At 48.6% G+C, this 25,667-nt stretch overlaps 4 protein-coding genes across 12 annotated transcripts in view; 1 reads left to right on the plus strand and 3 right to left on the minus strand.

Moving 5' to 3' along the window:
• RHOA (ras homolog family member A) overlaps positions 1–7,891 on the minus strand; it is a 51,877-nt gene extending 43,986 nt beyond the window's left edge. For 2 of the 3 annotated variants that reach the window (XM_027098621.1, XM_027098622.1), the window contains exons 1-2: positions 7,620–7,816; positions 3,698–3,776 (exon numbers count right to left, since the gene is read on the minus strand). The gene's annotated coding sequence lies outside the window, so the exon portion shown is untranslated. Of the gene's footprint in view, positions 1–3,697; positions 3,777–7,619 lie in introns of all 3 variants that reach the window. The other variant, XM_027098623.1, reaches the window with a different exon arrangement.
• Positions 7,892–8,012: 121 nt separating this feature from the next.
• On the plus strand, positions 8,013–11,609 carry TCTA (T cell leukemia translocation altered). Of its 4 annotated transcripts, none has more exons than XM_027098626.1 (4): positions 8,013–8,443; positions 8,749–8,851; positions 10,291–10,370; positions 10,988–11,609. In XM_027098626.1, exons 1-3 carry the CDS (start codon positions 8,221–8,223, stop codon positions 10,331–10,333), a joined length of 369 nt encoding a protein of 122 aa, XP_026954427.1. In that variant the 5' UTR covers positions 8,013–8,220; the 3' UTR covers positions 10,334–10,370; positions 10,988–11,609. The 4 variants fall into 4 exon arrangements, with proteins under 4 accessions (XP_026954427.1, XP_026954428.1, XP_026954426.1 ...); XM_027098627.1 differs by having other exon boundaries at positions 11,403–11,609; XM_027098625.1 differs by having other exon boundaries at positions 10,291–11,609.
• Positions 11,610–11,913: 304 nt separating this feature from the next.
• AMT (aminomethyltransferase) lies at positions 11,914–17,345 on the minus strand. 2 transcript variants are annotated; one of them, XM_027098614.1, is made up of 8 exons: positions 16,600–17,345; positions 15,999–16,079; positions 14,688–14,819; positions 14,206–14,284; positions 13,771–13,916; positions 13,506–13,686; positions 12,961–13,116; positions 11,914–12,858 (listed from the first exon to the last, which is right to left on the minus strand). In XM_027098614.1, exons 1-8 carry the CDS (start codon positions 16,711–16,713, stop codon positions 12,680–12,682), a joined length of 1,068 nt encoding a protein of 355 aa, XP_026954415.1. In that variant the 5' UTR covers positions 16,714–17,345; the 3' UTR covers positions 11,914–12,679. The 2 variants fall into 2 exon arrangements, with proteins under 2 accessions (XP_026954415.1, XP_026954417.1); XM_027098616.1 differs by having other exon boundaries at positions 11,920–12,858; positions 15,999–16,102; positions 16,600–16,706.
• Positions 17,346–17,465: 120 nt separating this feature from the next.
• On the minus strand, positions 17,466–21,825 carry NICN1 (nicolin 1, tubulin polyglutamylase complex subunit). 3 transcript variants are annotated; one of them, XM_027098619.1, is made up of 6 exons: positions 21,639–21,825; positions 20,172–20,348; positions 19,809–19,922; positions 19,289–19,360; positions 18,869–18,973; positions 17,466–18,794 (listed from the first exon to the last, which is right to left on the minus strand). In XM_027098619.1, exons 1-6 carry the CDS (start codon positions 21,768–21,770, stop codon positions 18,753–18,755), a joined length of 642 nt encoding a protein of 213 aa, XP_026954420.1. In that variant the 5' UTR covers positions 21,771–21,825; the 3' UTR covers positions 17,466–18,752. The 3 variants fall into 3 exon arrangements, with proteins under 3 accessions (XP_026954420.1, XP_026954419.1, XP_026954418.1); XM_027098618.1 differs by having other exon boundaries at positions 19,289–19,429; positions 20,172–20,288; positions 21,639–21,819; XM_027098617.1 differs by having other exon boundaries at positions 19,289–19,429; positions 21,639–21,816.
• Between the last annotated feature and the right edge of the window lie 3,842 nt (positions 21,826–25,667).

A 25,667-nucleotide genomic window follows, 5' to 3' on the forward strand; every position in this document is an offset into this window, starting at 1 on the left:
GAGTATAGTTGCTTTACAATGTTGTGTTAGTTTCTACTGTACAGCAAAGTGAATCAGCTATACGTATACATATATCCCCTCTTTTTTGGATTTCCTTCCTATTTAGGACATCACAGAGCACTGAGTAGAGTTCCCTGTGCTATACAGTAGGTTCTCATTAGTTATCTATTTTATACATAGTATCAGTAGTGTATATAAGTCAATCCCAATCTCCCAATTCATCCAACGCCCCCCTAAAAATAGAAAACCTTAAAGCCTCCCAAGGAAATGTTCTGTATCTTGACTGGGTGGCAATTACACAGGTGTATATATTTACCAAAACGTACTAAACTGTTATTTAAATAAGTACATTTTATTTATGCAAATTACACCTCAACAAAGGTGATTTTTAAAAAAGCCTCCTGAAGTAATTCCAACTTTAGGAACTGGATCCCATGTTTAGGAATAGCCAGGTTTGCGAACCACTGTTCCTAAGCAACAGGGATCCAGTAGAGAGGCCTGTTTATTTCCCCCCAAATTAATTCTTAGGGTGCTATCCCCCCTCCAAAAAAATCACCTTCCAGATTAGATTAAAGTGTGATTACTAGGTACTACAAACTGTAACTTGAATAGTGAAAGTTAAAGAACTGAACCTGCATGTCTGGCACTGGGGCTAAGTGCTTCTCTCTCACTGAACCCTCACAGCACTCTGTTACCCCATTTTACAGAGAAGGAACTGGGTTACAAAGGGGTAACATTACTATCCAGAGTCATAAGCTGTCAAGTATAAGAGCTAGTACTTAACTGTCAGTTCTCTCCAGAGAGCCCATGCTCTTACCTAAGATATTCTACTGCCTTCCTTTTCTGAACTTAAGACCTTCAAAAGATAAAGTCTCCTTTGAATAACTTTAAAAGTTAAACAAAAGACTTCATCCAGAAAATAACTTTCCCACAAAAAACTCTAAACGCCAGTGTTTCCAACCAAACTGCCAAATCATGTAATAAAATTATCTCGTGACAAAAAACTGTACTGTTACAACATTAAATATCCACCTTAAACGTACTTCCTTCCTTAGGCCTCAAAACCTAAATAACAAATAATAGGGTTACCTAAAGGTACACTGGAAGAGTGGCCAAACATTTGCTCTCTGGGCCCATGGAAGAGGCACCAGGGGACAACTCATCTGCACTATATCAACTGAGACACAACTGCCATGGGAATAAGGTAAAAATAGCAGTGTACATATAACAAAAGTAGAACTTTCAACCATATGCTTAAAATCAAAGCACAAACAATTTTTTACAGTAATGGAATTGGGTCTCTGTATTTTACAGCAGCTAGGAACTTCAGAAAATAAAAACCTATCTTCTTTTATCCCTCTTCTTGCAAAAAACACATCAGTTTTTATGTGGGAACTGCTTCTGGGGCCTACTATTAAACTGATGAAGTGGTTCAAAACATTTTCCCGTTAAGTTTTAGGGCCTTCTGTCTTAGGGACTATGGTAAGGATGCAAGCTTAGCAAAACTGGAAAACTTAATTAATGTAAAATATAATTTCTAAAGAATAAGCCTGGGGCTTCTCTGGTGGCACAGTGGTTGAGAGTCCGCCTGATGATGCAGGGGACACGGGTTCGTGCCCTGGTCCAGGAAGATCCCACATGCCGCGGAGCGGCTGGGCCCGTGAGCCATGGCCGCTGAGCCTGTGCGTCCGGAGCCTGTGCTCCGCAACGGGAGAGGCCACAACAGTGAGAGGGCCGCGTACCGCAAAAAAAAAAAAAAAATGATGGTAAAATGTAAGCCCAACATACTAACTCCTATAGTTAAACAAACAAAAGACAAGAAAAGAAAATGAAAACAAGAAACACGTGTTCCTCCTATTCAGTCAGGTGGCAGTAAAGAAATTCATGTAACTTTAAGCTTCCTATTAAAATCTTCATCACTCTGAAAGCAAACGGTCACTATATAAATACAATGCACTGATATCCTGAAAGAAAAATATACTTGAAGAATCTACCAGAGTTAGAACAAGTATTTCCAACAAGGGAGAAAACTAATATGCATTGAGCATTGTACTCTTCACATACTATTTCATCTAAAATTCCTATGAAATGGAAATCTTCATTTCACAGATGTAGGTGCTGAGGCTCAAAGAAATAAAATAACCTGCTTAAAGACAGACAGACAGATAGATACATAGATAGATAGACAGACAGGCAGGCAGGCAGGCAGGCAAGCAGGAGGCAGGCAGGCAGGCAGGCAGGAGGCAGGCAGGCACACTGTCTGGCAGAATTCTTTTGTAATTACAGGGCCATCAGCCTTTCTGGTGAAAGAAATCTGATGTAAGCAAACTTACAGAGCAAAAGCATAACCTTATTTTTGTTTTTAACTCAGTAATGTCAAAAATGAACAACTGAGAAAACAACTTTGAAATACAGTCTGCCCTCTTTTAAGAGAGGCCATCAATCAAACCACCCTAATGCATCACTCGAATCTGCTGAAAGAATTTCAAGCCTCATGGAACTGCAACAGAGTATCACGCCCAGTGGTGCTAGACCAGTTGCTGTCCTATGCCCAGCAGTTGAACTGGGCTAATCTCTTGCCATGGATCATCAGTATTCCCTACCAGAATAAAAATGAGCAGCGCTATTAATGTTTTTGTGATTATTAACCCCTGACGTGCTTTCCACTTTCTCATCAGTGATATTGAGAAAAGCACATGAAATGATTCAAAATGTTCATGTTTTTAGGAATAAAGACATTGTAAAACAAAGAAAAAACTACCTCAGGGCAGGGACCTTCTTTGTTTTCTTCAAATGTGTCCCAGAACAGCACCTGCATATAGTAACTACTTGTTCAATGAATGAATAATGACAAGCTAGCTTGGCCATTCCTTTTACGATGCCAACCGTTAAGTTCAAAGCCAACCATAAGTTCAAAGCCAACCAAAACCACTACCGTTATATGACTTCCCTGCCAGGTAGCCTATCTCATCAAATGAGAATATTCATACTCTTAACAGCTCACTTCTTTATATACAGAGGTCCCTCAGACCCAAGGAGAACAAGAAGTAGTAGTCAAAATGGTACCAAACCAGGATACTTACATGGTATCAATAAAATTAAGATGATTCTATTTCCTTTATTTGTAATCGGTTTAAAATATCTGAATAGCCCCTGGATGGGCTATTACACCTGCTCTTAACATTCCTCTCAATGCTGACTCCTCTGGTAAGAAGGATTGTCCTCCAATCCTCATTCTCTGGTTGAATTATTTTCTACTGATAATTAGACATAACCAAAGCACAGGCTGTACACAAACTATAAGATGACCAAACTACTCTACAGAAAAAACAAAAACTTAAAGAAATTTAAAAACAGAAGAATTAAGATGGGAGTGATCCAGAAGCGAGAGAAGTATGTGTATAATATGGTAAATACATCTCCTTAAAGATTAAGAGGTTAGGAAATATATCTTCATCTAAGAAGAAAAATATTGCTTAGATTAGAAATAGGAAGTTAGAGGAGTATCTTATAGAGAGAGGTTGGAAAATAAGACCAGAGAGAAAAGTTATGGAGTAAGATAACGATCTCAAGATTGGTGGAAAAGAAAATCATTAATAGTATTGCACCCACATTTCCTTAGAACTTACATTAATATATAATATATAATAATTATTTCTCTTCCATGGAGGAAGAGGAATGAAAGCTATTTACATACCTTACAAATGTGCTGCAAGACCCACAGCCTGTGTGGCAGAAGTTCTACAAAGTGCCTTGAACTTCTCAGATGAAAGGTACTATAAACACATTAAAAAAAAAAATCAGGAATTATGTCTATTCATTTCACAAAGAAAAAAACAAAAGCACAGGATGTAAAATGGGCTTGCCCAAAGTTCTGTTAAGTAATTCAGAATCCAGAAGGGGGAAAGGCACAGAATTTAATTTTTACTGACACAGCATAAAATTTACCACTTTTAAACGTTTTGGCCTCCTTCACTTAACAAAATGCACACTATCAACTTTATTTTCTGAGTATTACAAATTAATGTTGCCCTTTTAAAAGCAAAAATCAAAAGCAGATGAATCCTACGCAAATTAATTTCCCAACATTATAAACATTTAACACACAGCATTACAAACACACAGCAAAGTTAAAAGAATTTTATAGTGAACACCTGTATGCCTACCACCCAGCCTACCATGAACATCTGAATGACCTGCTTTATCAAATTACATTTCCTTTTTAATACAGGCATTACACAGAAATTAAAGACAACAGTCAGAAAATCAATGGATTCAAAAAACAGGTTGAAATCATTAGATTAAGGACATGAATAATATTAGGAAATCCTTCTGATACCTTTGTCAGAAATGGTCAGTATTAGTTTACTGTTTAAAGTCAAAATGGACTCAGATCTACCCCCTACTCTTGGTTAATGATTCTAATTGTTTAATATCAGATCGGATCATTATCCTGATTTTTTTTTTAAATCTGATGATTAAAAAAAAATCCAAAGAACTTCCCATGTCCTAAAAGGTCCTACATGATGTGGTCCCTGCCCACCTCTCTAATTTCATTTTACCTCCCACTTTTCCCTTCACTCCACTCCAAACTTATTTCATTGGCTGCTTATGTTCTCCTCTTTCCCTTTACTTGAATATTAAATAAGATGCTATCATAAATATGCTTAAGCACATTTACTTTACCCACCCACTTAAAAAAAAAAAATCAAGCTCAATCTGGTATCAACTGCAAACTGGCTCCAATTTAACAGAGTATCTCATATTTTGATGATTATTAGCTATAAACATGTATTCATAATCATCTGGAGGAAGTACCAATAAACTCAGACCAACACCCAGAATGAGTAGCTTCAATGTCTATCTGATTTTCAGTCACATGACTACCATAATTATGAGTATACAAGGACTTAATACTTCAGCACCACAGATTAAAAATGAATCACTTGAAATAAACACTTGAAATAGGAATTTTACAGTAATTACTAACTTTGTACTGAGAATTTTAATTTATTAATCTCACAAGTACTTAACAATGAGCATGTCCCCAAAGAGCAGACTATAGTGAGACACATTAACACAAGTTTAAAATTTGGTTATCTTAATGTGAAGGTACAAGCAAATAGTTCTACAGGCCAGGTGCATAAAGGAATAAACTTAAGTCGTAAGGGAAGACGAAATACCTTTAGGGACCTTTTAAAACTGCAAATATATGTGATTAAAATCCAGTGATTATGTACCATTTATCATTATCACTAGTAGCCACAATGCAATTAAACCCGAGGTGCTGTCTATAGAAGCCCAGCAAGCCCAAATTTGTGCTCTTACAAGTTGAAATATCAGTCTTTCTTCTGGCAAAGTTAACGTGACTCTCTCAGCTCCAGGACAATAAAGAAGGCCCAAAGTAGCAACCCACCTTCTCCAGTCACAGCGTGGACTCCACCCTATAGACAAGAAACACCTGAAGATCTACCTGTTTTTACTCTAATAACTTACACCCCCACATGACCAGGTTAAAGTTTTAAAAGGAGTTAACTGACAAACAAGGAATCAGGACTGAAAATACTCCAGCAAAACCACCACCACATACATATACACAGGAAACTATATTCTCAATATATACTGTTTCTCTCCATCCCACCTCAAATCAATAGTCAAAAGAGCCCACAGTTGCCCGATAACATCTTATCAGGGCCTAACTATGTTGGATTTGGAGCAGGGGAGTCTAGGCCTGCCTGTGGAAGAAGCTGGGTCCCTCAAGAAGACCAAAACACCTCACAGCAAGAACTAGCCCAAGCAGAGACCCTGTATATTCATTTACCTATTTCAATCAACTGTTGTAGGACCATCCAAATTACAGAAAGGAGAGTAAAAGCTTAAGAACTGAAATTTGCTTGGAGAAATTTTCAGATTCTCCCAATACATGAAAAATCAGCAATACATAAATGAAGAAACAGTTGGAATAAGTTGAAAGTCCTGAATTTTAGCTGACTCTAAGCAAGCTGTTTGGGAGTACATGGAGAAGATCTTACAGTGAAAATAGTTCTGGCTGGCACCTGACTAGACATATGACCTTGGGAAATTCACTTAAGTCTCTGGGACTCAGTTTCTCATCTGCAAATGGGGTTGGACTACAAGTCCTAAAGATTCCTTTCAGGTCTAAAATTCTTGATCAGTGAAAAAGTCAGTGGATTCCTACTCTCTTCTTCCCTCTAGTACAGATATTTATGAGAACAGAGGCTATAAGTCTAGGACTAAACTTTGACTAAAACCAAGTTCCATCTTACATATATTTTTTGTTTGTTTTCTTCATCTTATATATTTTATGTCCCCAAGAGCCACTAGTGCTCTAAAAAAGTAAATAGAATTACTCAAGACAATTTCTCAAAAGAGATCCCTCAAGTTATCCTTTACAATTAAGAATTAATCTTCTATTTCAGTCCAAACAATGTCACTTGTGCCAAATGCTCAAAGCAGCATCTCTCCCAATTTAGCCATGTCTAAAGTGACAATCAGGCAATGGTACATGAGCATTACACATCTGGGTGTGTGACACCAAGTGGCGGAAAAATTCTCACCACATACAACATTTAAAAGAATTTTTAAAGTATTTTTCCCCCTTCAGATCTGGCAGGAGTATAATCTGATCACACATCTGCAAGAAACATTTACTTCAATAAACTGTCTTAAACACAAAAAGAATCAAACGAGTTACCAACAGAAGTAAAAATTTAAAATAAGGATCATTAAGAAACACAAGTGAAACCAACTCTGGTTAAAAGAATGCCAACTTTCTATCATAAACTACTAAACATGGTTTTGACCAAATCAATTTGAGTGCAAATAGTACTATTTAGTGAACGTGTAACTGGATCCAACAGGTAACTAAGGACAGATGTCCAGGTGATTCCTAATCAAGGCAGTAATTTAGACTAAGCAAAATTGCAAATTAATACTTTATTTTGATGACACACAGTTTAAATCATGAAAAAATGTTCCTTTCAACTGGAAAATTCCCTTCTTTTAAATACCGAAGAATTCTAACCCTTAAGATTTCAACACTATATTTTACTTACACAATCTCAAAGCATACTGCATTAAAAACGAAAATACCCAAAACATAACTGGACTTCACGCAGTATAAAACGGTGATTCATGTTTCATGTTAAACGTAAAAGCCAAAATGGAGTTGTAAAGAGTTTCTTTCCTATTTCAACTCCAACAGCCACGCGCGCTTCACAGGGGCCGGCTGCCCAGCAGCTCGTGGGGCCCAGCTTAGAGCCCCCGCCCTGCCCGGCGCGGCCCTAGGAGAGGAAGCGACAGGGACCGAGAGCTGGCGGGCGGCTTGGGCTCCAGCAGGCCTGGCCGGGCGGGGGAAGGGGCGCGGGAGGCCGCGGGGCGCGCTTCCGGGGACTGCGCGGGCGGGGCCGTCGCTTCTGGAAGCGGGGCCTGGGTCCCCGGCCTGGGGTCAGGGTCAGGGGCCAGGGTCCTGGTGCTGCCGGCCGAGAGCAGCAGGTGGGGCGCGGCCACGGCGGGGCGGCGGCTGGCGGGCGGCCGGAAGAGTGCCGGGCGGGCGGGCCCGGGGCACCGCGGCGCCAGGAGGGAACCCTCTCGCTCACCTCAGGCGACGACTCCGAGTCCGGCCTCTCCGCGCCGAGGACTCCCGTCCGCGACTCGCAAGCTCGAAGACTACGGCGGGTGGCTGAAGAGGCTGCGGCGGACTAACGAGAGAACCGACGGAGAGCAACGGGCGGGGAGCGCGAGAAAGCAAGAGCGGGCGGCGACGGCGGCGGGAGGGCGGGGAGAGACGTGCGCGCCCCCGTGTGCCCAGCGGGCTCGAGCCGGCCCCAGTCGCGGCCCCGCGCACGCGCGCGCACTCCCTGCTCAGCCACGATTGCTTAGGAGCGTGTCCACACCCTAAAAGCAAGACTCTTAACCAATCATTGCAGCCGCGTGGGGCATCATGGGAACTCCTGGGCTATAAAAGACCTGGTTGCTATTTTATACTCCTCGAGTCACTCATCCTTTAAGCAGGGTGGGGCTAGGTGCGCGTGCGCGGTTTTAACACTCCTCCCCAAACTGCCAACTCTTCGCGCAAGCGAGGTAGACGCGCCTTCCGTGGGTTTACGCGTGCGCACTAGCGGACCTGGCTCCGGAAGACCAGACGCCTGCGCAGTGGGGACTACGGTGACAGTCCCCTGGCTGGGACGCCGGCCAGTCATGGCGGAGCCTTGGTCTGGGCAGTCCTTGCAGGCTCTGCCGGCCACGGTGCTGGGCGCTCTGGGCGCCCTCGGCAGCGAGTTCCTGCTGGAGTGGGAGGCGCAGGACATGCGCGTGACCCTCTTCAAGCTGCTGCTGCTTTGGTTGGTGTTAAGTCTCCTGAGCATCCAGCTGGCGTGGGGGTTCTACGGGAGTACGGTGACCGGGCTGTATCACCGGCCAGGTGAGACGATCCACCAACTTCCGTGGGCCGGCCACCCCCTCCCCCACCGACTGTACCTTTGGGCTCCCCAGAACCCCCCCCAGACTACCAGTGGGTCCCCTGAGAACCTCATCACAACTTAACGCTGTACCCTGACCCATGTCAACATACCATTTCACGCCAGAAACCCCACCAGTCCACCCGTCACATATAAATTCCTTTCAACCCCCGTCAGACAATACCACTAGTCCCTTAGGGCCTCCACTACACTCTCCATCAAACAATACCACTGGCCTCTAACCTGACCTGGGCTGATGCCTGCTCAGATACCCACCCCCAGCTTGCTGCAGCTCTGGATGTGTTCCTGCCCCCAGGTCTGGGCGGCCAGAACGGATCCACACCTGATGGCTCCACGCATTTCCCTTCCTGGTGAGTAAATCTACTCCTATGTCTACCCCATGCTTAGCAGGCAGAGGCCACCCCTGAGCTGAGGACAGGGGAAGGGAGTTCTCAGGGTAGGAGGCCACCAGCTTTGCAGCAAACCCCAGGGTCTGCACTAGAGCTCAGGCTTCAAGTGACATCGATGTCTGAACAGCCCATCTGTATGCTGTTCAGTAACCTGTGCGGCGGGTGGCATTATTGTCACAATTTCAGAGATGTAGTGGCAACTGCACTGTAAGAGATGTAGAGATTCCACTGCACTGTAAGCCCCTCAGTTGGAAAGGCAGGAGCCTCTGTCCTTAGTGCACTGACTGAACTCATCAGATCAGCCTTCTAATCTGTAAAACATGAACTCACTAATCAGAGCATTCATTCAGTTGATCTCTGAGCTCCTACCACATGGCAGGGGCCACACTAGGTCCAGAGAACAAGAACAACCCAGGCCCTGCTCACAGGTGGAACCAGAGATTTAAAAGGGGAGAGCAGAACCTAGTGGCAGGGCAGGAATAAAGGCGCAGATGTAGAGAACGGACTTGAGGACACGGCGGGGAAGGGGAAGCAGGGACGAAGTGAGAGAGTAGCATTGACATATATACACTACCAAATGTAAAATGGATGGCTAGCGGGAAGCTGCTGCATAGCACAGGGAGATCAGCTCAATGCTTTGTGATGACCTAGAGGGGTGGGACAGGGAGGGTGGGAGGGAGGCTCAAGAGGGAGGGGATATGGGGATATAAGTATATATATAGCTGATTCACTTTGCTGTACAGCAGAAACTAACACAACATTGTAAAGCAATTATACTCCAATAAAGATATTTTAAAAAATTTTTTAATAAATAAAAGGAGAGGGCAGCAGTGCAGAGGCAAGGGTCATCAGAGCTGGTATCTTCCAAGTCAGACACCTAAGCTGAGGGCAAAGGCTAGGGGTGTACCAAGCAAAGAGAATGGACAGAACAAGGCCTAGAGGCAAGAACAAGGGTGACATATTGGAAGGATAGACAAGGCTGTGACGCTGGAGCTCAAACATAAAGGCATGAAGGGACCTGGAATACCCTATCCCAAGTCTCAAGGAGCTATTGGACTCAGCAAAGCCATGGCCTGACCGAATTTGCTTTTATAACTGCCTGCTTTATGGCAAATAGGTAAAGGTGTCCAATAGAGAGGGCAAGAGGCCAATTAGGAGGCCTGCCACTGCACAGGTTTCTGTCCTTGGCAACTGGCGAAGGATGGGAGCACCATTCACAAAGTGGAGAAGCAGGAGGAAGAATAAGTCTGCAGGGGAAAGTGATGGACCCAGTGAGGGCTGTGGAAGCTCAGCAGAGAGGTCTAGGTTATAGTGTGGCCTTACTGAGCCCAGCTCAGCCCCCACAAGGGGACTGTTATGCTGTCCGCGGAATAACCCCTCTTCTCTTCTATCACTTTCAGGGAAACAGCAGCAAATGAACCTCTTAAAACCCACAGAGAATAAGGGAAGGCAGCAGAGGGGTCTCCAGGAACATCACCAGGTCTGCTGGCTCCCATACTGGGTTCTGCTGCTGCCCAGACCCCAGGGACGACTGCAGCGGGGGTAGAGGTTGGGGGCAGGGAGTATGCCAGTGCTTGCAGGGCTGGGCCTCCACTGCCCTTGGTCTTGCCTCCAGCAGCCCCAGGCATTGGGCCAGTAAAGAGTTTGCCTGTACCCTGATCTGGGTGGCTTAAGGAGAGAAGGCATGCTTCTCCTTTCAGGGGTCAGCTCAGAAACCTCTGGGTTGGGGAGGGCAACAGTCCATTTTCTGTCTTGGCTTTTTCCTGTTCCTCTTCCCATCCCCCTGGGATGTGACCCTGTAGAGATTTGTCCCTGGGAGGAAGCCTGAGGTTGACCAGCTCTGAGATTTGTAAGGCAGGTCTGTTTTCCCCTAAGCCTGGGGTTTCCTTTATTTGGTTTTGCTTTGTTGGCAGGGACCCAGGGAATCCTGGCCTGGACACAGCCTTATATTTTATGGTTACTTAGCTGGCCATTCAAGTATAAGACAGTGGACACCAAACACCCACCTCCTTTGGCTCATCCTGAGCTCTCCAGGTGTGAGTCAGGCTATATAAGTTGTCTTTTCATTGTACTCATATTCCTCTTAACCCCTCCCAGAAGGAAGCTGGGTACCTAGAAGTGGCTGAGTCCCAGGGGTGAACTCCCATCTCCACTGCTTAAGTGCCTGTGGGGTTGTGGATCTGTACCCTGCCCCTCAAAGGGACATACTGAGCTGTTTAGTGCAAAGCGGCCCCATCGTGCCCTGCAGCCTCACCACTTCCCATCTTGACCTGGAACCAGAGGAGCTTCGTTCTAAGAGCCCACAGGCTAGGCAGGCCTGCCACTTCCACAGTGAGCCAAGGGAACTTATAAAGGTATAAGTGGCAAACACCAGTTCCTGAAAGCAGTGTGGCCCTAGACCTGCCTGCTTCCCTGATGGACATACTTCTGCCTGCTTCTGCTGGGCCAGCAGCTACCTCAATGTCCCACTGCTTCCTTCCTCTCTGTTAAATGTCACATTTCCATCTGGCAGCCTTTGCCTAGGCTGTCTTTGCAGAGTGCACTGGAGTAGGACTATGCTGAGCTCATGCACGAGTACTCCGGAGTATCTTCTGGCTGGTGGGATGATGGTTCTGCAGCCCCAGGCCTACCCACTGACAACAAACACCACACTCAGAATTGGTCCCATATTTCACCCCAGGCTCAACTGAGGATGTGGCTTATTAAACATGGAAGTGCATCAGCTGTGTGGTTATTGACAGGACAGTGTGCACGCACAGGGGAAACTGGAGAGGGAACACCCTGGGGGCTGTTGCCCCTGAGCACCCAGAATACAACTTGCAGAGGTGGAGAGGTGATGCCATCTCCCTGGAGGAGCAGTGGTGGTGCCCAGTAGGGGCACTCTCCCCTTTAGTTTTTATAGACCTGCCCCTCTCAAGGGGAACCCACTCTGAGTCTGGGCCAGGAAGGCAGGCATTGGACTGGCACCCTAGGAACCCTGTGGACAGAGAACAATGAAGCTAGAACTGTAGCAAGCAAGAAGGAAGGAAGCTCATTTAATGTTTTATTTTCTTTAGGGGTCAGTGGAGTCCAGTAATAAGTCCCAGGGACGGAGGTCAGCCCAGGATAAGGCAAGTCTGGGAGGAGGCCCAGCCTGCCCTACAACAGCCCTGGGGCTCAGAACAGGTGGTGAGCCTGGCATGGCTGGCTGCTGGGCAGCAGGCTGGGCCAACTGGAGAATGTGGAAGAATGAGTCCATGCCCCCCTCAGCCATCCCCAAGTTTACACACGGGCACCACAGCCCTACTAGGCCAACCCTCTGTGAGTCAGGAATCATCCCTGCCCAGGAAGAGGCAACAGTTTGAATTCATGGAAAGTGAACCAGAGGAGGTAGCCGGCACCGCCCAAGGTAGTGACCCTTTGCAGTGTGAGAAACCGTGGTGAGGTAGGTTGGGCAGGCTTTCTCCTCCCCCTAAAGGTGAGCCTTTGCTCCACAGGCAGCACCTGGCAGAGTGGAAGGGCGAGGTGCCAGAACTGATGCTTCTCCAGCAGGCAAGAGTGGGGTAAATGGGACCGTGGGCTGGTCCATCACTCAGAAATGGGGTCTTGAAGTTGCAAGTGGCACAGGATGAAGTGGGAATAGGTGGTGTGACCCCGTTACCCAGACAACCAGTACCAGCCTCCACCTAGCCACCCCAAGTGTGTTCTGCCTCAGCTTCCTGACAAACCCCTTGTACAAACCCCTAGCCCCTTGTACAATGCCCTCCAGGGTAAGGCTCCTGGAGGAGAGGGCCCTGCTCCAAGTCATCCTCACTTAAGGGTATAATAGTTTGTGGGCACAAAGGGCATCTTGCTGACCATGGCCATCTGCTGCTTTCGCCGCACCTCTACCAGCAGCAGGGTACCTGGCCGACTGTACTCACAGGGCACATAACCCATCGCCACATTCTTCTTTAGGCAGGGTGAGGGGCAGCCACTGGTCACAGCACCTGTCCAGGCAGACGCCATGTGTCAACACCACCCTGCCAGCCCAGGGTCCCCACCCTCCTAGGGAAGAGACAAGGGCTCTCCAACTTCCCTGGTCAACCTACCAAGCACGGTACCCTCCGTACTCAGGATGGGGTTGTGCGCCCGCACAGGAGCCCCCTCACACATTAACCCCACACGCCTCCGCTGCACCTTGCCCTTCAGCTGGGGAACAATGACTGAGGCTCCTGGGAAGTCCATAGCAGCTCGGCGGCGCTTCCCTGGAACATGACACATCAGATTTAAGCCAGAGTCCGTAGGACCCCTGACTACAGGAGGTCCTAGTGACAAGGAACCCAAGTGACATCTATCCAGCATCAAGGCCCCTTCGCTCAGGCTGCCCCTAGACCTCATTCCTCCCCTGCAGTGCAGTCAGCCATCCACCTACTGACCCCTGGTCTTGGAGGCCATGCTCCCCACCTCAGCTTGCTGAGGGTCCTCAGTATCTATTGGGCAAAGCCACTGTGGTATCTTCAGGAAATGAAGGCTCAGGGAGGCTGTGCCACTTGCTCCAGGCTACACAACCTTGGAAGCAGTCCTGGGTTGGCTGGTCTCATCAAGGGTCACTCCAGCCTTCAGGATCCCCTCCCTGAGTGCTAGCCCAGCTTACCCAATGTCCAACTGAGGCTGCCTTCCACAGGTGTGGTGTGTTCATCAATGTCGTTCCCATACAGGCAGAGGCCTGCCTCCAGGCGCAGGCTGTCCCGGGCCGCCAGACCTGCCAGCTTCACCTCTGGGTTTTCCAACAGAGCTGTTGCCAGGCGGACTGCCTCCGCGGCGAGCACCGAGATCTGCAAGGGACACCAGGGAGCAGATGGGCTGCTGGCCCCAGAGTCCTATGCCCTGCACTACCCTGTGCCCACTTCTTGACAAACCTCCACACCATCCTCTCCTGTGTAGCCACAGCGGGTCACACGGCAGCCAGACACGCCAAACACCTCCATCACAGCACTGGTCATGAAGGGCAGTTTCCTCAGATCATCTGCCACGCCAGCCTGTAGCACCTGGGCCGCAGTGGGGCCTGGGCCCAGGGAGCCAATAACCAAGTGTCCAGGTCCTGGTGCCCCAGAAAGCTGGATCACAGCCCTTAGGGACCAGAACAAGCCCTGAGCAAGCCCCACTCTGCAGGTGGGAGAAGATGCTCTTGCCCACAGCGCATGGAGCCTTGTGGCAGGTAGAAGGAGGGCATGATACCAAACTTAGAATTATGGTGCACCATCCTCACCTTCCCCCAGCACGGCCTCTCTGCCAAGCAGTAGAGGAAACCTGGAAGGCAAAGTTCAGCTCCAAACCCAGCCTGGCCCACTTACCTTGCAGGGCTAGCAAGGCATTATCCATCACCTCCAGGCCCACATCGTTGCCCATGTTCTGAAGCTCCCTAACCTTGTCCTGAAAGGAAAGAAATACCACATTTGCTCTGGGACCCCTTACTGAGCACCTGGTGCTGCAGAGCTCAGCAGAGTAGGCTGGTTCCCGTCTTAACAAGGTCATATAACTACTAAGTGGTAGGGATGACTCATGCCCAGGTCTGCCAGCTCTAACACCAGGCTCCAGCCTTCCATCCGCACCAGAGGATCCTCACTTAGGGGCCAGGATCAGCTTCACCTCCCCACCTCCCCCACTTCCCCACCACTGAAACTTAGCATGCTCCAGGGAGGGCCCGCTCTGGCCCACTGTTCTTTCAAAGAGCCATTGTCTGAGCTCCTTATCCATTCCAGGTCTGTCCTGGAAAACAAGGATGCTGCTTTGTGAACAAGGAGGACAGGGTACCTGGGACACAGAGGGGCTATACCTGCATGAGGGTCAGGTCCTTTTCCCAGCAGCCAGCATTGGACACCACATACAGGTGTCCCTCAGAGGTGTTGGTCACAATCAAGTCATCTAAGATGCCGCCAGCCTCATTGGTAAACAGCGACAGTGTTCCCTAGCATCAAAGTGGAGCATCATTGCCTCCAGGTCCAAGAGGCCAAGGTCAAGTGTGAGTCAAACACGCCCCTGGGCCCACTCAGCCACCACAAACTCATGAACCCTCGTGAATAGAGCTGAGGGGTGGTGGCAGCGCAAGAAGCAAGGCTGGGTCAGCCCAGGCCCCTGCACAAGCCCAGGGTTTTTGATCCTCATACACTGAGAAAGGTTTCACCTCTTCCCCACCTTGGGGGACACCTCCCTGATCTGGTGGGGCCTCTGCACCCCTCCCCATTTAGTACAGAGAGCCCCTCTCACACTTAACCCACCATACCTAGGACTTGATGCTTCGTCCCACCCAGACCTAGGACAACTCAGTCTGTGCTCCAAACCCCAGGACAGAAGCTTCAAAGTCTATGGGAATTCCCTGGTGGTCCAGTGGTTAGGACTCGGCACTTTCACTGCTGAGGGTGAGGGTTCAATCCCTGGTTGGGGAACTAAAATCCAGCATGGCCAAAAAAAAAAGAAGCAGCAGCAGCTTCAAAGTCTATCTTGATGACCCCATGTGCTCCACAACAACCCTCTATAACACTGAGGTTGGCTGGCCTCAGCCTCTCCACTAGATGGACAGTATAAGAAGAGCCTGAGGTTAAGAGGTCACATGAATCACCTGGGGATCTTGTTAAAATGCAGGTTCTGATTCAGCAGGTCTGAAGAACTGGCCTGAGAGTGTATCCTAACAAGCTCCTATGTGACGATGAGGCTGCTGGTTTACAGACTACACTTTTGTTTTTCTTTGGCTGCACAGCTTGTGGGATCTTAGTTCCCCAACCAGGGATTGAACCCAGGCCCTTGGCAGTGAGTGCACAGAGTCCTAATCCTAATCACTGGACCGCCAGGGAATTCCCAGGACTACAATTTAAATTGCAAGGGGTTAAGCAGCATGGAAGTCACAGAACAGGACGTGAACCTGGGTTTCTGGCCTTCCAGCTTGACGTGGTGGGGATGGGATAGGACCCTCCCTGCAGATGGCTGGGTGTCTGGACATGACTCAGGGACTCTGTCCCCCAAGAACGAAAGCCCTGAGAAACTGTGTCTGATCCATCTCTGTGCCCCCAGGCCCGAAGCAGGGACTCAGACTGGTTTGCTGGCTTATGACTAAGAACACTCATTGAGCAGAAATAAAAGAGAGGCCCACCTGGTTTGGCTTTAGCTCTGCAATATCTCCAACCACTAGACTTTCCATCAGCTTCACCCGGTCATGGCCAAATATCTTGGTCTGGGAAAGAGATCAAAAAGCCTCTGGAAAGCCACGGGGCTAGGAGGCATCCTCCCTGCCACCCACAGCACTTTCCAATCCAGCCAAAGTGCCTGACTAGTCTTTTGGTTCTGCAAGTGGCAGAAGCCCTACTTTCTGACTCCCCCACACCCGCCAATACAGAAGAGATGCACTCAGGGAGGTTAGGGAACTTGAAAGGGCCCAGCACTTTCCTGAAATACCCCCTTTTCCAAACCAATACCTAGGACAGTGGATGACAATGAGTGGCAGCCCTGGAAAACCCAGGACGTTGAGGCACTCCACTAAGTGGGAGCAGGCTAGAGAGATAAGACAGGAGATGATCAAGAGACCCTCTGAGTCAGTTTACTGAGGGCCATAGTACATTACACCCTTGAGACCTCCAACTCTTCTGAGAGGGCTGCCCTTGGAATCCAGCTCCCAGCAAAGAAAGCTGAGGGTTGCACCATTGTGGACAGAGAGGAAGCCCTGGCCTGGCAATCAGTGCACTCCCCTGGCTCACCTGCAGCATGTGGGATACGTCAAAGAGCGAGCAGTGCCGGCGTGTATGCAGGTGTGAGTCAACGTGGCTGTCCCGGTACTGCACAGGCAGATTCCAGCCTGCGAATGCCACCATCTTCCCGCCATGAGCCAGGTGGAAGTCATAGAGTGGTGTCCTGCGGAGCACGTCCTGCGGGCGGCCGGGCTCAGTGCCACCAAGGCCCCAGGCCCCAGCCCTCTTCCTCCCCCACCCTCCAAGACTGGCACCACAACCCAGCACCCTCTATCCCACCTGTGCACTACTGAGAGAACGGCGCAGGGCCGAGGGGAGCGCCTGGAGACACGAGCCCAGACGGGACATCATGCTCCCAGCCCGCTGCATTGTTGCCCGCAACGGGTGCAGCCGACGCACAGAGGCCACCACTCTGACAGGCACGCTGGGAGATGTAGTCCAAGCCCTGCTTAGATAGGTCTCTCCCCCGCCCAGGGGATCAGAAAAGGGAGTGGGCAGCCCCAAGGGCAGACGCAGCTTTAGAGCACACAGTGCATTGACTCCCAGCTGCAGGGAAATAGCCCCGGGCGCTTCCATCTGATCAGGGCAGATTGGGCGGTTGGAGCCAGTTAAGCCACTCAGAAATAGAGCTGGGGGCTAGACCTCCCCCTGCTGACTGCCCTGCCTCCAAAGGGCCAAAGTTCTGCAAAGGGCTGAAAGGCCTGAATCACCAGTTTAGGACAATAGGAGTGTACGGTCGCATGGGGGGAGGGTAAGGGGTGGAGAGGGCACAGGAAGGTGGAGTCAGCCCGGCAGGCAGAGTGCCACAGTAACCTGGCCTCATGTGAGGGTCTCCAGCTCTCTCGCCGGGCAAACGTAGGCAGCGGGCACAGTGATGCATTCCACAAGTATTTATTGATCTTGCTGCACACTAGGCCCTGTGCTGGGGACAGAGCTGTGCAAAGCAGGGTCCCTGCCATCCCAGGGACCTCCCCCCTCACTCACATACACACTGAGAGCTGCTACTCCCTGAGCACAAGGCTGATCATTACCCTCTTAGCAAAAGCTGAATGGGGCTTAGTAAATGACCCTGCAGGCAGATACCACCTACAAGAACTCTGATAGGTGACATCAGAAGGTGGCCACCAAAAAGTGGCTGCCCTTCCCCTAGAAAGCTGTTGAGCCACACAAACATCCAATTTTCCAGGTCCAACACATGTTGCAGTACTGCCTCATAACAGCCCCCAGAAGCAAGCCAGGAAAAAACAGAGAGAAGCAGGATTTTCTCATAAGGAGCAGCAGCCTGTCTTATTCAGCTGCTGGCCTGGGGTTGTAGAAAACCTCAGCCTCTTAAAAGACACCAATGAGAACCCTCACCTGGCCCCCACCACCACCACCGAGGTTGATCTCTCATCACACTGAGCGTGGCTCTTAGATGGGGGCAACTGGAAGAGGGACAAGGATGCGCTTTGGGCTCTGTCAGATGGCAGACAGGTCCCAGGACTCATTTTCAGGCCCCAGCCTTGCCCAGGGCACCCGCCCAGACCCGATGGATGGGGGCAGACCCATTTGAACACACATCCAGGAGCCAACTCAGGCACCGAGGGACTCAGGCTGCCCAAATTCCCAGCTTTGTGTGGCTCCCCAGGCAAGCAGCAGAAGAGTTTAGATAGGAATTTTCTTTTTGTGGGCATAATACAAAGGGAAAGAAGACCATTAGGGGGCGCAGAAGGAAAAACGCGGCTCCTGTTTCTCCTTCAAGCTTCCAAACTACGACTGCCAAGTTACAGCAGTCTTCCAAGGCTAGACAGAGCAGGTTCTAGTAGGTTACCCAGCCTACTACACTCAGGGTGAGGGAGCAGGCAGAAGACAGGAATGTTCATGTTGGCAGGGGAGACAGAGGGCACAGGGGGATTCTTAGGAATAGAACTGGAGTGTTTTTAGGGAGGGCGAAGGAGGAGGTTTGGGTTGCAGTCAGGTGAGGACAGAGTGTATCCCCTCCAGGAGTTCATGCTAAAGCAACACAGTGAGCCCCCAAGAATCTTGACTCTGTGAACGTGGTCCTGACAGAATGCGCATGCAGGCAACACTCGGAATGCACAGGGACAGCACTTCAGCCTCTGATGGCCCAAGCTGGGCCTGGATGGGCACGGAAGGCCAACGTCTTGACTAAGGGCCACAGCTCAAGTGTAGGAGAGCAAGTTCAGGTCATAACAGCCATCCACCTGCAACACAAAAGACCATCAGATCTGACCCATTCAGGCCAATGGGAGCCAAGCAGAGGGAAGCGATCACTCACATCAAAGCGGCCGATCCTTGTGGAGGTATGACTGGCCCGGATCATCTCTGTCAGCGCCCACATCTGCTGTACCTCGGATGATACCCTGCTGGGGTCTGGGAGACCCTGCTCCAGAAGGAGGGGTCAGTGGCCATGGGTCTCTCCCCAGCAGTGCCCTTATAACTCCAGATAGGCCAAGTTGGGCTATGGGGCCCTCCAGCTGACATTCCCAGATGACTTGTGAAACATGAGGATGGGGCCTGATGTGGAGTAGGTGGCCCGGCCCCACACAGAGATGCCTCAAATCCCAGGAGGAAGGTGCACAGAGTGAACGAAGGTCCCTGGGTCCAGCCCCAGATTCTTGCAGAAAGGGGTCCCCTTGGGCCTGTGCTGGACACCAGAGCTGTTCGCACATGGTTCTTAGCCAGGGTAAGGGCTTACCTCAAGAAGGGGAGCAGGCTGCTCACAAGGCACTGGGTGCGAGAGCCACTTGGGGAAGGTCATGGAAGGGCTCTGCAAAGCAAAGGCATACTGCCCTGAGGCGGGCAGAGTAGGAGAGACCTGGAACCAGATCCCAAGGTCCTGAAGGCAGAGAGAAGGGCCCCTGAGCCCCAGAAACTGGGAAAATCCCATTTAGGTCCCAGGGGCAGAAGACTACCTAAGCTCTTCTGCTATGCAGAAGGAAGCCCCACGAAGACAAGGAGCAGAAGTATATCTGGGTACCTGAATGTTCCAGATCTGAAAAAGGCAGGTAGCCCCAAAGGTCAGGGGATATGGGGACGTGGCCTCACCTCTTATCATGAACTTCCAGCATTCCCACCTGGCTAACTTCCATGAAGGACTCCTTCTGAGTCTCCCCATCCTTACCCATCTACTCCCACCTGTACCCCCAGGCCTCCCAGCCATAGCTAGGAGCCTCCTGGAGAGAGGGCCAGCAAACAGCTCTGAGCTAGTCACTTACCTTTGGTCCCTGTTTGTAGATCTGCAGCTCCTCCACCGTGAAAGACAACCACAGTGGTGATGGCTGTCGCAGAATCAGGCGTAGTTCCAGTACTTTGCCCATGTCACACAGCATCTGACACATACACACAAGGACCCACCGAGGCCCCAGCTCACTGCCCAGGAGCCAACCAGCAATGAGCCAAGGTGCTTCCTCCCCAGGCCTTTGAGAAGGAAACAGTAGTTCCTCCAAGGCACTTGCCCAAGAACCACAATTCAGGCCAACCTTGCCTGCCCCTCTTCCCTCATGGTATCCTGGCCCAATCCCCAGGCCTCTTGTGAGCCCTCATCTGGGCTGCCCTGGCCATGCTGAGTCCCAGCTGACCTGGTGCTTGAACAGCGATACATACTCCTGAGCTCCCTCCTCACTGTGTGGGTCAGGCATCAGGCAGTAGTCCCGAAGGCAGGTCACCCACTTGGCTGGAGTGTGTGTTGAGGTGTGCTGGCGAACACGGATGGTCAGAAAGGCTGTGTAGTAATTCTTAAACATGATCTCCTGCAACTAGGGCACACACAACCCACCACAACAAATCACACCTAGGCCCCGGGCCTGATGGGTTCAAAAGCACCATCTCTTCCTCCACTTAGGAATGTACTCTTCTACCAATCTAACAATATCAACAAGAATCCACTGGGGCCCAAAGAGATTTTGCCTTCCTAGAACTCACAGTCTAAATGAGCATGTCATGCAAACCATGACCTCGGATCTTGCTGCACGTCCAAGATGCTGGGAGTGGTCAGAGCCCTAACTCTAGATGAATCAAAAAATGTACAGATGAGTTCATCAAGTGGACCATGAAAGGTAGAAACTGTAAAGTAGCATAAACAAAGGAACACCAAGGGGTGACAGGACCTGGCATACCCCTGGAACAGAGAGTGGTTCAGCCTAGCTAAAGCAGTTCTCATCACTGGATACTCATCAGAATTACTCAAGGAGGGAATTCCCTGGTGGTCCAGTGGTTAGGCTTTCACTGCCAGGACCCAGGGTTCGATCCCTGGTCGGGGAACTAAGATCCCACCGTGGTGAGGCCAAAAAAACCCAAAACAACAGCAACAAAACAGAATTACTCAAGGAAAAAATTTTTTTTTAAATATAAGTGTACAGGCTCCACCCCAGACCTACTGAATCAGATTTCCAGGGTTGGGCCCTGTAATGAAGTCTCCCAGCTTAGAGTAAGCAACAGCTTGGGGTAGAACCACACACTACAGGACAAAATGCCTGGGGCCGAGAGGCAAGTAGGGCAAAGACACAGAGTGGCTCTGAATGCCAGGCCATTAGAAAGTGGACTCTGTCCTCTGTGTTGAGGTCTTGCAGTGTCCAGTCACCCTGCCAGCAGATGTGGAAGGGCAACTGGAGACTGGAAACTGGAGCCACTGGGAAGACCCTGATGAGGGATGATTTGAACCTGACCTCCAGCAGGGACTGTAGGAATGGGCAGGAGGCAGGTTTGGGGGTAACTCATTGTCTAATGATACCCAGTCAGTGGTCAGGGACAAAACGACCTCTCACCTCTATTAGGTTCAAAACTGTATTTCCAGCACCTAGCCTACTATCTCGGCACTTCCGTGTCAGCGCCATTCTGGGCATTGGGGAGAGACGTTGAAGAGAACAGAAGAGGAAGCTGCATTCTAGTAACTGTGTGTTAACTGAAGGAATAAATAAATGTTTAACTGATTCATTTGGGCGAGGTACTGCAGAGGCTTTCAGTAAACGATTAAATGGCTGGGACACGCCCGAGTTCCCAGATAAGCCCCGCCCAGGAGCCCCGGTCGCGCCCACTTGCTTGCTCACCTCGAAGGGCGCGACGCTGGGGAAGGTGACATCGATGACCAGCACGCCAGGCCGGCCTTGGGAGGTCCGCACGTCGCCCACCTGCAGGGCCACGGTACCTTTCACATGACAAGGGACCGACACGCGGGACATGGTGGCAGCGGCCGCGACCAAGTAAGACCAATGGTCTTTCCCGGCGTCCCCAGCCGGGCCCCAAGAACTACAACTCCCGAGAGGACTCGCGCTCGGCCATCCCAGCCAATCACCGATGCTCGGGGCGGGCCCGGATTCGGAAGTGCCTGCGGAAGTGCTCCTTCAGCCAATCACCGAGCGTGCCTTAGAGAGCCACCAGGGACCATGCCCAGAAACGGCCTAGCCGTTCTGGATCCAGTTAGTGCTGAGCCTTATAGGTTCCCTGAAGTCTCAGTCGGTTACTTCCTCTGTGCAGGGCGGGCGTCAGTTAAAGCGCGTAAAGCCATGACCATGAATGAGCATAGTGTCTGGACGACACTGGTTGCAAAAATAGATATTAAGCCTTTTTTTACGTACGCGAAGGATTTGAAGAGATAACTCACAAGAAAAGATAAATAGCCATTATGCCCATGAAAAGATGCTTAACATTATTATTCATCAAGGAAATACAAATTAGAACCCCACACACCCACTAAACAGACTAAAATTAAAAACTGACAAAACTGTGGAACGCTCATGCGTTGATAATTTCCTGCCACTTTGAAAAGCAGTTTGGCCATTCTTTAAGAACTAAATTTATACTTAAAACATGATCCAGCCATTGCACTCCTAAGTATTTACCCAAGAGAAATGAAAGCATATGTCCATCCAAGGACTTTATTCGTAATAGCCAAAATTTGGAAATAATCTAGGTGTCCAACAGATGAACAAATGAACAGATTAGCTAGTTGTGGTGTATCCACACAATGAAATACTACTCAACAGTAAAAAGAAATGAATGAATCCACAGGCTATCAATAGATGAATGGGTAAACAAAGTGTAATTACACAAAATGAAATTATTCAGCCTTAAAAAGGAATGAAATTCTGGCACATGCTTCAACAAGGATAAACATTGAAAATATTACACTTAGTGAAAAAAGCCAGACATAGAAGAACAAATATTATATGATTCCACTAATGTGAGGTACCTAGAAGAGGCAAATTCATTGAGACAGAAAGTTTAATAGAGGTTGCCAGGGTCTGGGGAGGGGGAAGTAGAGAGTTATTGTTTGACAAGTACAGAGTTTCAGTTCAGGATGGATGAAAAAAAAATCTGGAAATAGTGGTGATGATTACAAAGCACTATGAATGTACTTAAGGCCAATGAATGATATATACACTTAAAATGAGTAAATGGTAAATTTTATGTCATGTATGTTTTACCACAATAAAAAACAAACAAACAAATGAACAACTGACATACACAATACCAACACTGGATTTCAAATGCACTATGTTAAGCAAAAGAAGTCAGACCCAAGTGAGTTCATATGGTGTGGTTCCAGTTACATGAAATTCTAGAAAAGTCAAAACTAATATAGAGTAATATAGAGTAATATAAATCAGAACAGTTTTCCCTGGTGCCAAGGGTGACTGTGAAGAAGTACAGGGGAATATTTTGGGGTGACAGAAAGGTTCTATGATGTGATAGGCTGGTAGTTATATTTGTCTAGTCATTTGTCAAAATTCATTAAACAATGCTTAAGATATGTGCATTTTATTGTATCTAAATTATACCTCAATTGGGAATTCCCTGGCAGTCCAGTGGTTAGGACTCTGTGCTTTCATTGCTGAGGGCATGGGTTCAATCCCTGGTCAGGGAATTAGGATCTCAGAGGCCGCACAGAGTGGACAAAATAAATAAGTAAATAAAAATTGGTAAAAAAAAAAAAAATATATATATATATATATATATATATATATACACACACACACACCTCAATAAAGAAATTAAAAAATAATAAAACAAAATAAATTATTCCTCAATAAACATGATTTTTAAAGAAAAAAATTAAACATCATATTTATTATCATCATCATCCTTCCAGGTACTTGTGGAAACAATGCCTCAGAAATTGTCAGTTAAGCCTGTTTTATGGATAACAAAGCTGAGGCCAGATGTGGGCCAGTGATTTCCCAAGCCAAGAAAGCAATATGAAGTAGAGCTGGAAACAGAGCCTCTTTTGGACTCCTACCTCATAGGTCAGAACCCTCCAGGCAACAGTCATCTTTGGTGACCTGTGCCTTCTCTGTGTGAGGGGCTCCAGAGACACAGGCCCAGTGTAGCTCATAGGATTCTCATAATGTGACATCAAACAGACACAAAACCAGGATTCCAAAGCCCAAGGAACAGCCTGGAGGAGCTAAGCCTTCCCAGCCCAGACCTGGAGACCTCCAGTGACAGAAAACTTTCCCTGTCTCATCATAATTTGTAACCTGTGGCTTCTGGACTGGTCATTGTTATCTCCATTTTGTTTTTTGCTTTTTGTTTTTTAATAAATTTATTTATTTTTGGCTGCATTGGGTCTTCATTACTGCGTGCGGGCTTTTCTCTAGTTGCAGCAAGCAGGTGCTACTCTTCGTTGCAGTGCATGGGCTTCTCATTGCGGTGGCTTCTCTTGTTGCAGAGCACAGGCTCTGGGCGCATGGGCTTCAGTAGTTGTGGCACACGGGCTCAGTAGTTGTGGCTCATGGGTTCTAGAGCGCAGGCTCAGTAGTTGTGGCACACAGGCTTAGTTGCTCCGCGGCATGTGAGATCGTCCTGGACCAGGGCTCGAACATGTGTCTCCTGCACTGGCAGACAGATTCTTTTTTTTTTCTGACATCTTTATTGGAGTATAATTGCTTTACAACGTTGTGTTAGTTTCTGATGTACAGCAAAGTGAATCAGCTATACATATACATATATCTCCATATCCCCTCCCTCTTGCATCTCCCTCCCACCCTCCCTATCCCACCCCTCTAGGTGGTCACAAAGCACCGAGCTGATTTCCCTGTGCTATGTGGCTGCTTCCCATTAGCTATCTATTTTACATTTGGTAGTGTATATATGTCAATGCCACTATCTCACTTCGTCCCAGTTTACTTCCCCCTCACTGTGTTCTCAAGGGCAGGAGGATTCTTAACCACTGTGCCACCAGGAAGCCTGCTATCTCCATTTTGACTCAGACTAATGATTCATTGCCTGGGTCCCTCCAGATTCCTGAGAGTTTCCCTTTTAGGGAGCCACCCACCCCCCCATACTGGAGCAGAGGTTTCCCTAAATCCCAGAGGACTATAGCCCTCCTGAGAATCAGGTGGATACAGACAGGTTTTGGTCTTCAGGCCTCAGCTCTGAGAGCAGACACAGACCCATGTGGCCCCTCATTGCAGATGAGTCTCAATATTGAAACAGGAGGGAAGGGTGCAGGGCACAACCTTTGAAAGAATGACATAGCCCAAGGACATAACATAAACTGATTAGAACCAAATGGGTCCAAGATGGCAGACAAGTTAACTTCCACTAGACCTTGAGCGTCAGTATACAACTCATTGTAACACATCAGTAAGCTAACTGACACACCCACAGAGCCATGACAGTTCCAAGGCTGATCATAAGTATCAAAAAGTGGGTGGTGGGGCTTCCCTGGTGGCGCAGTGGTTAAGAATCCGCCTGCCAATGCAGGGTACCTGGGTTCGAGCCCTGGTCCGGGAAGATCCCACATGCTGCAGAGCAACTAAGCCTGAGCGCCACAACTACTGAGCCTGCACTCTAGAGCCCGTGAGCTACAACTACTGAAGCCTGCGTGCCACAGCTACTGAAGCTCGTGTGCCTAGAGCCCGTGCTCCTCAACAAGAGAAGCCACCACAATGGGAAACCCGTGCACCGCAACTAAAAGTAACCCACGCTCCTCGCAACTAGAGAAAGCCCATGCGCAGCAACGAAGACCCAATGCAGCCATAAATAAATAAATAGATAGATAGATTAAATTAAAAAAATTTTTTTTAAAAAGTGGGTGGTGGCCCAATTGCTGGAAATCCCCACCCTTTCTCAAA

This window comes from Aethalodelphis obliquidens, unplaced genomic scaffold (genome assembly GCF_003676395.1).
Source record: "Aethalodelphis obliquidens isolate GAN/ISIS:26980383/991018 unplaced genomic scaffold, ASM367639v1 scaffold125, whole genome shotgun sequence".
NCBI classification, from domain to species: Eukaryota; Metazoa; Chordata; class Mammalia; order Artiodactyla; family Delphinidae; genus Aethalodelphis; species Aethalodelphis obliquidens.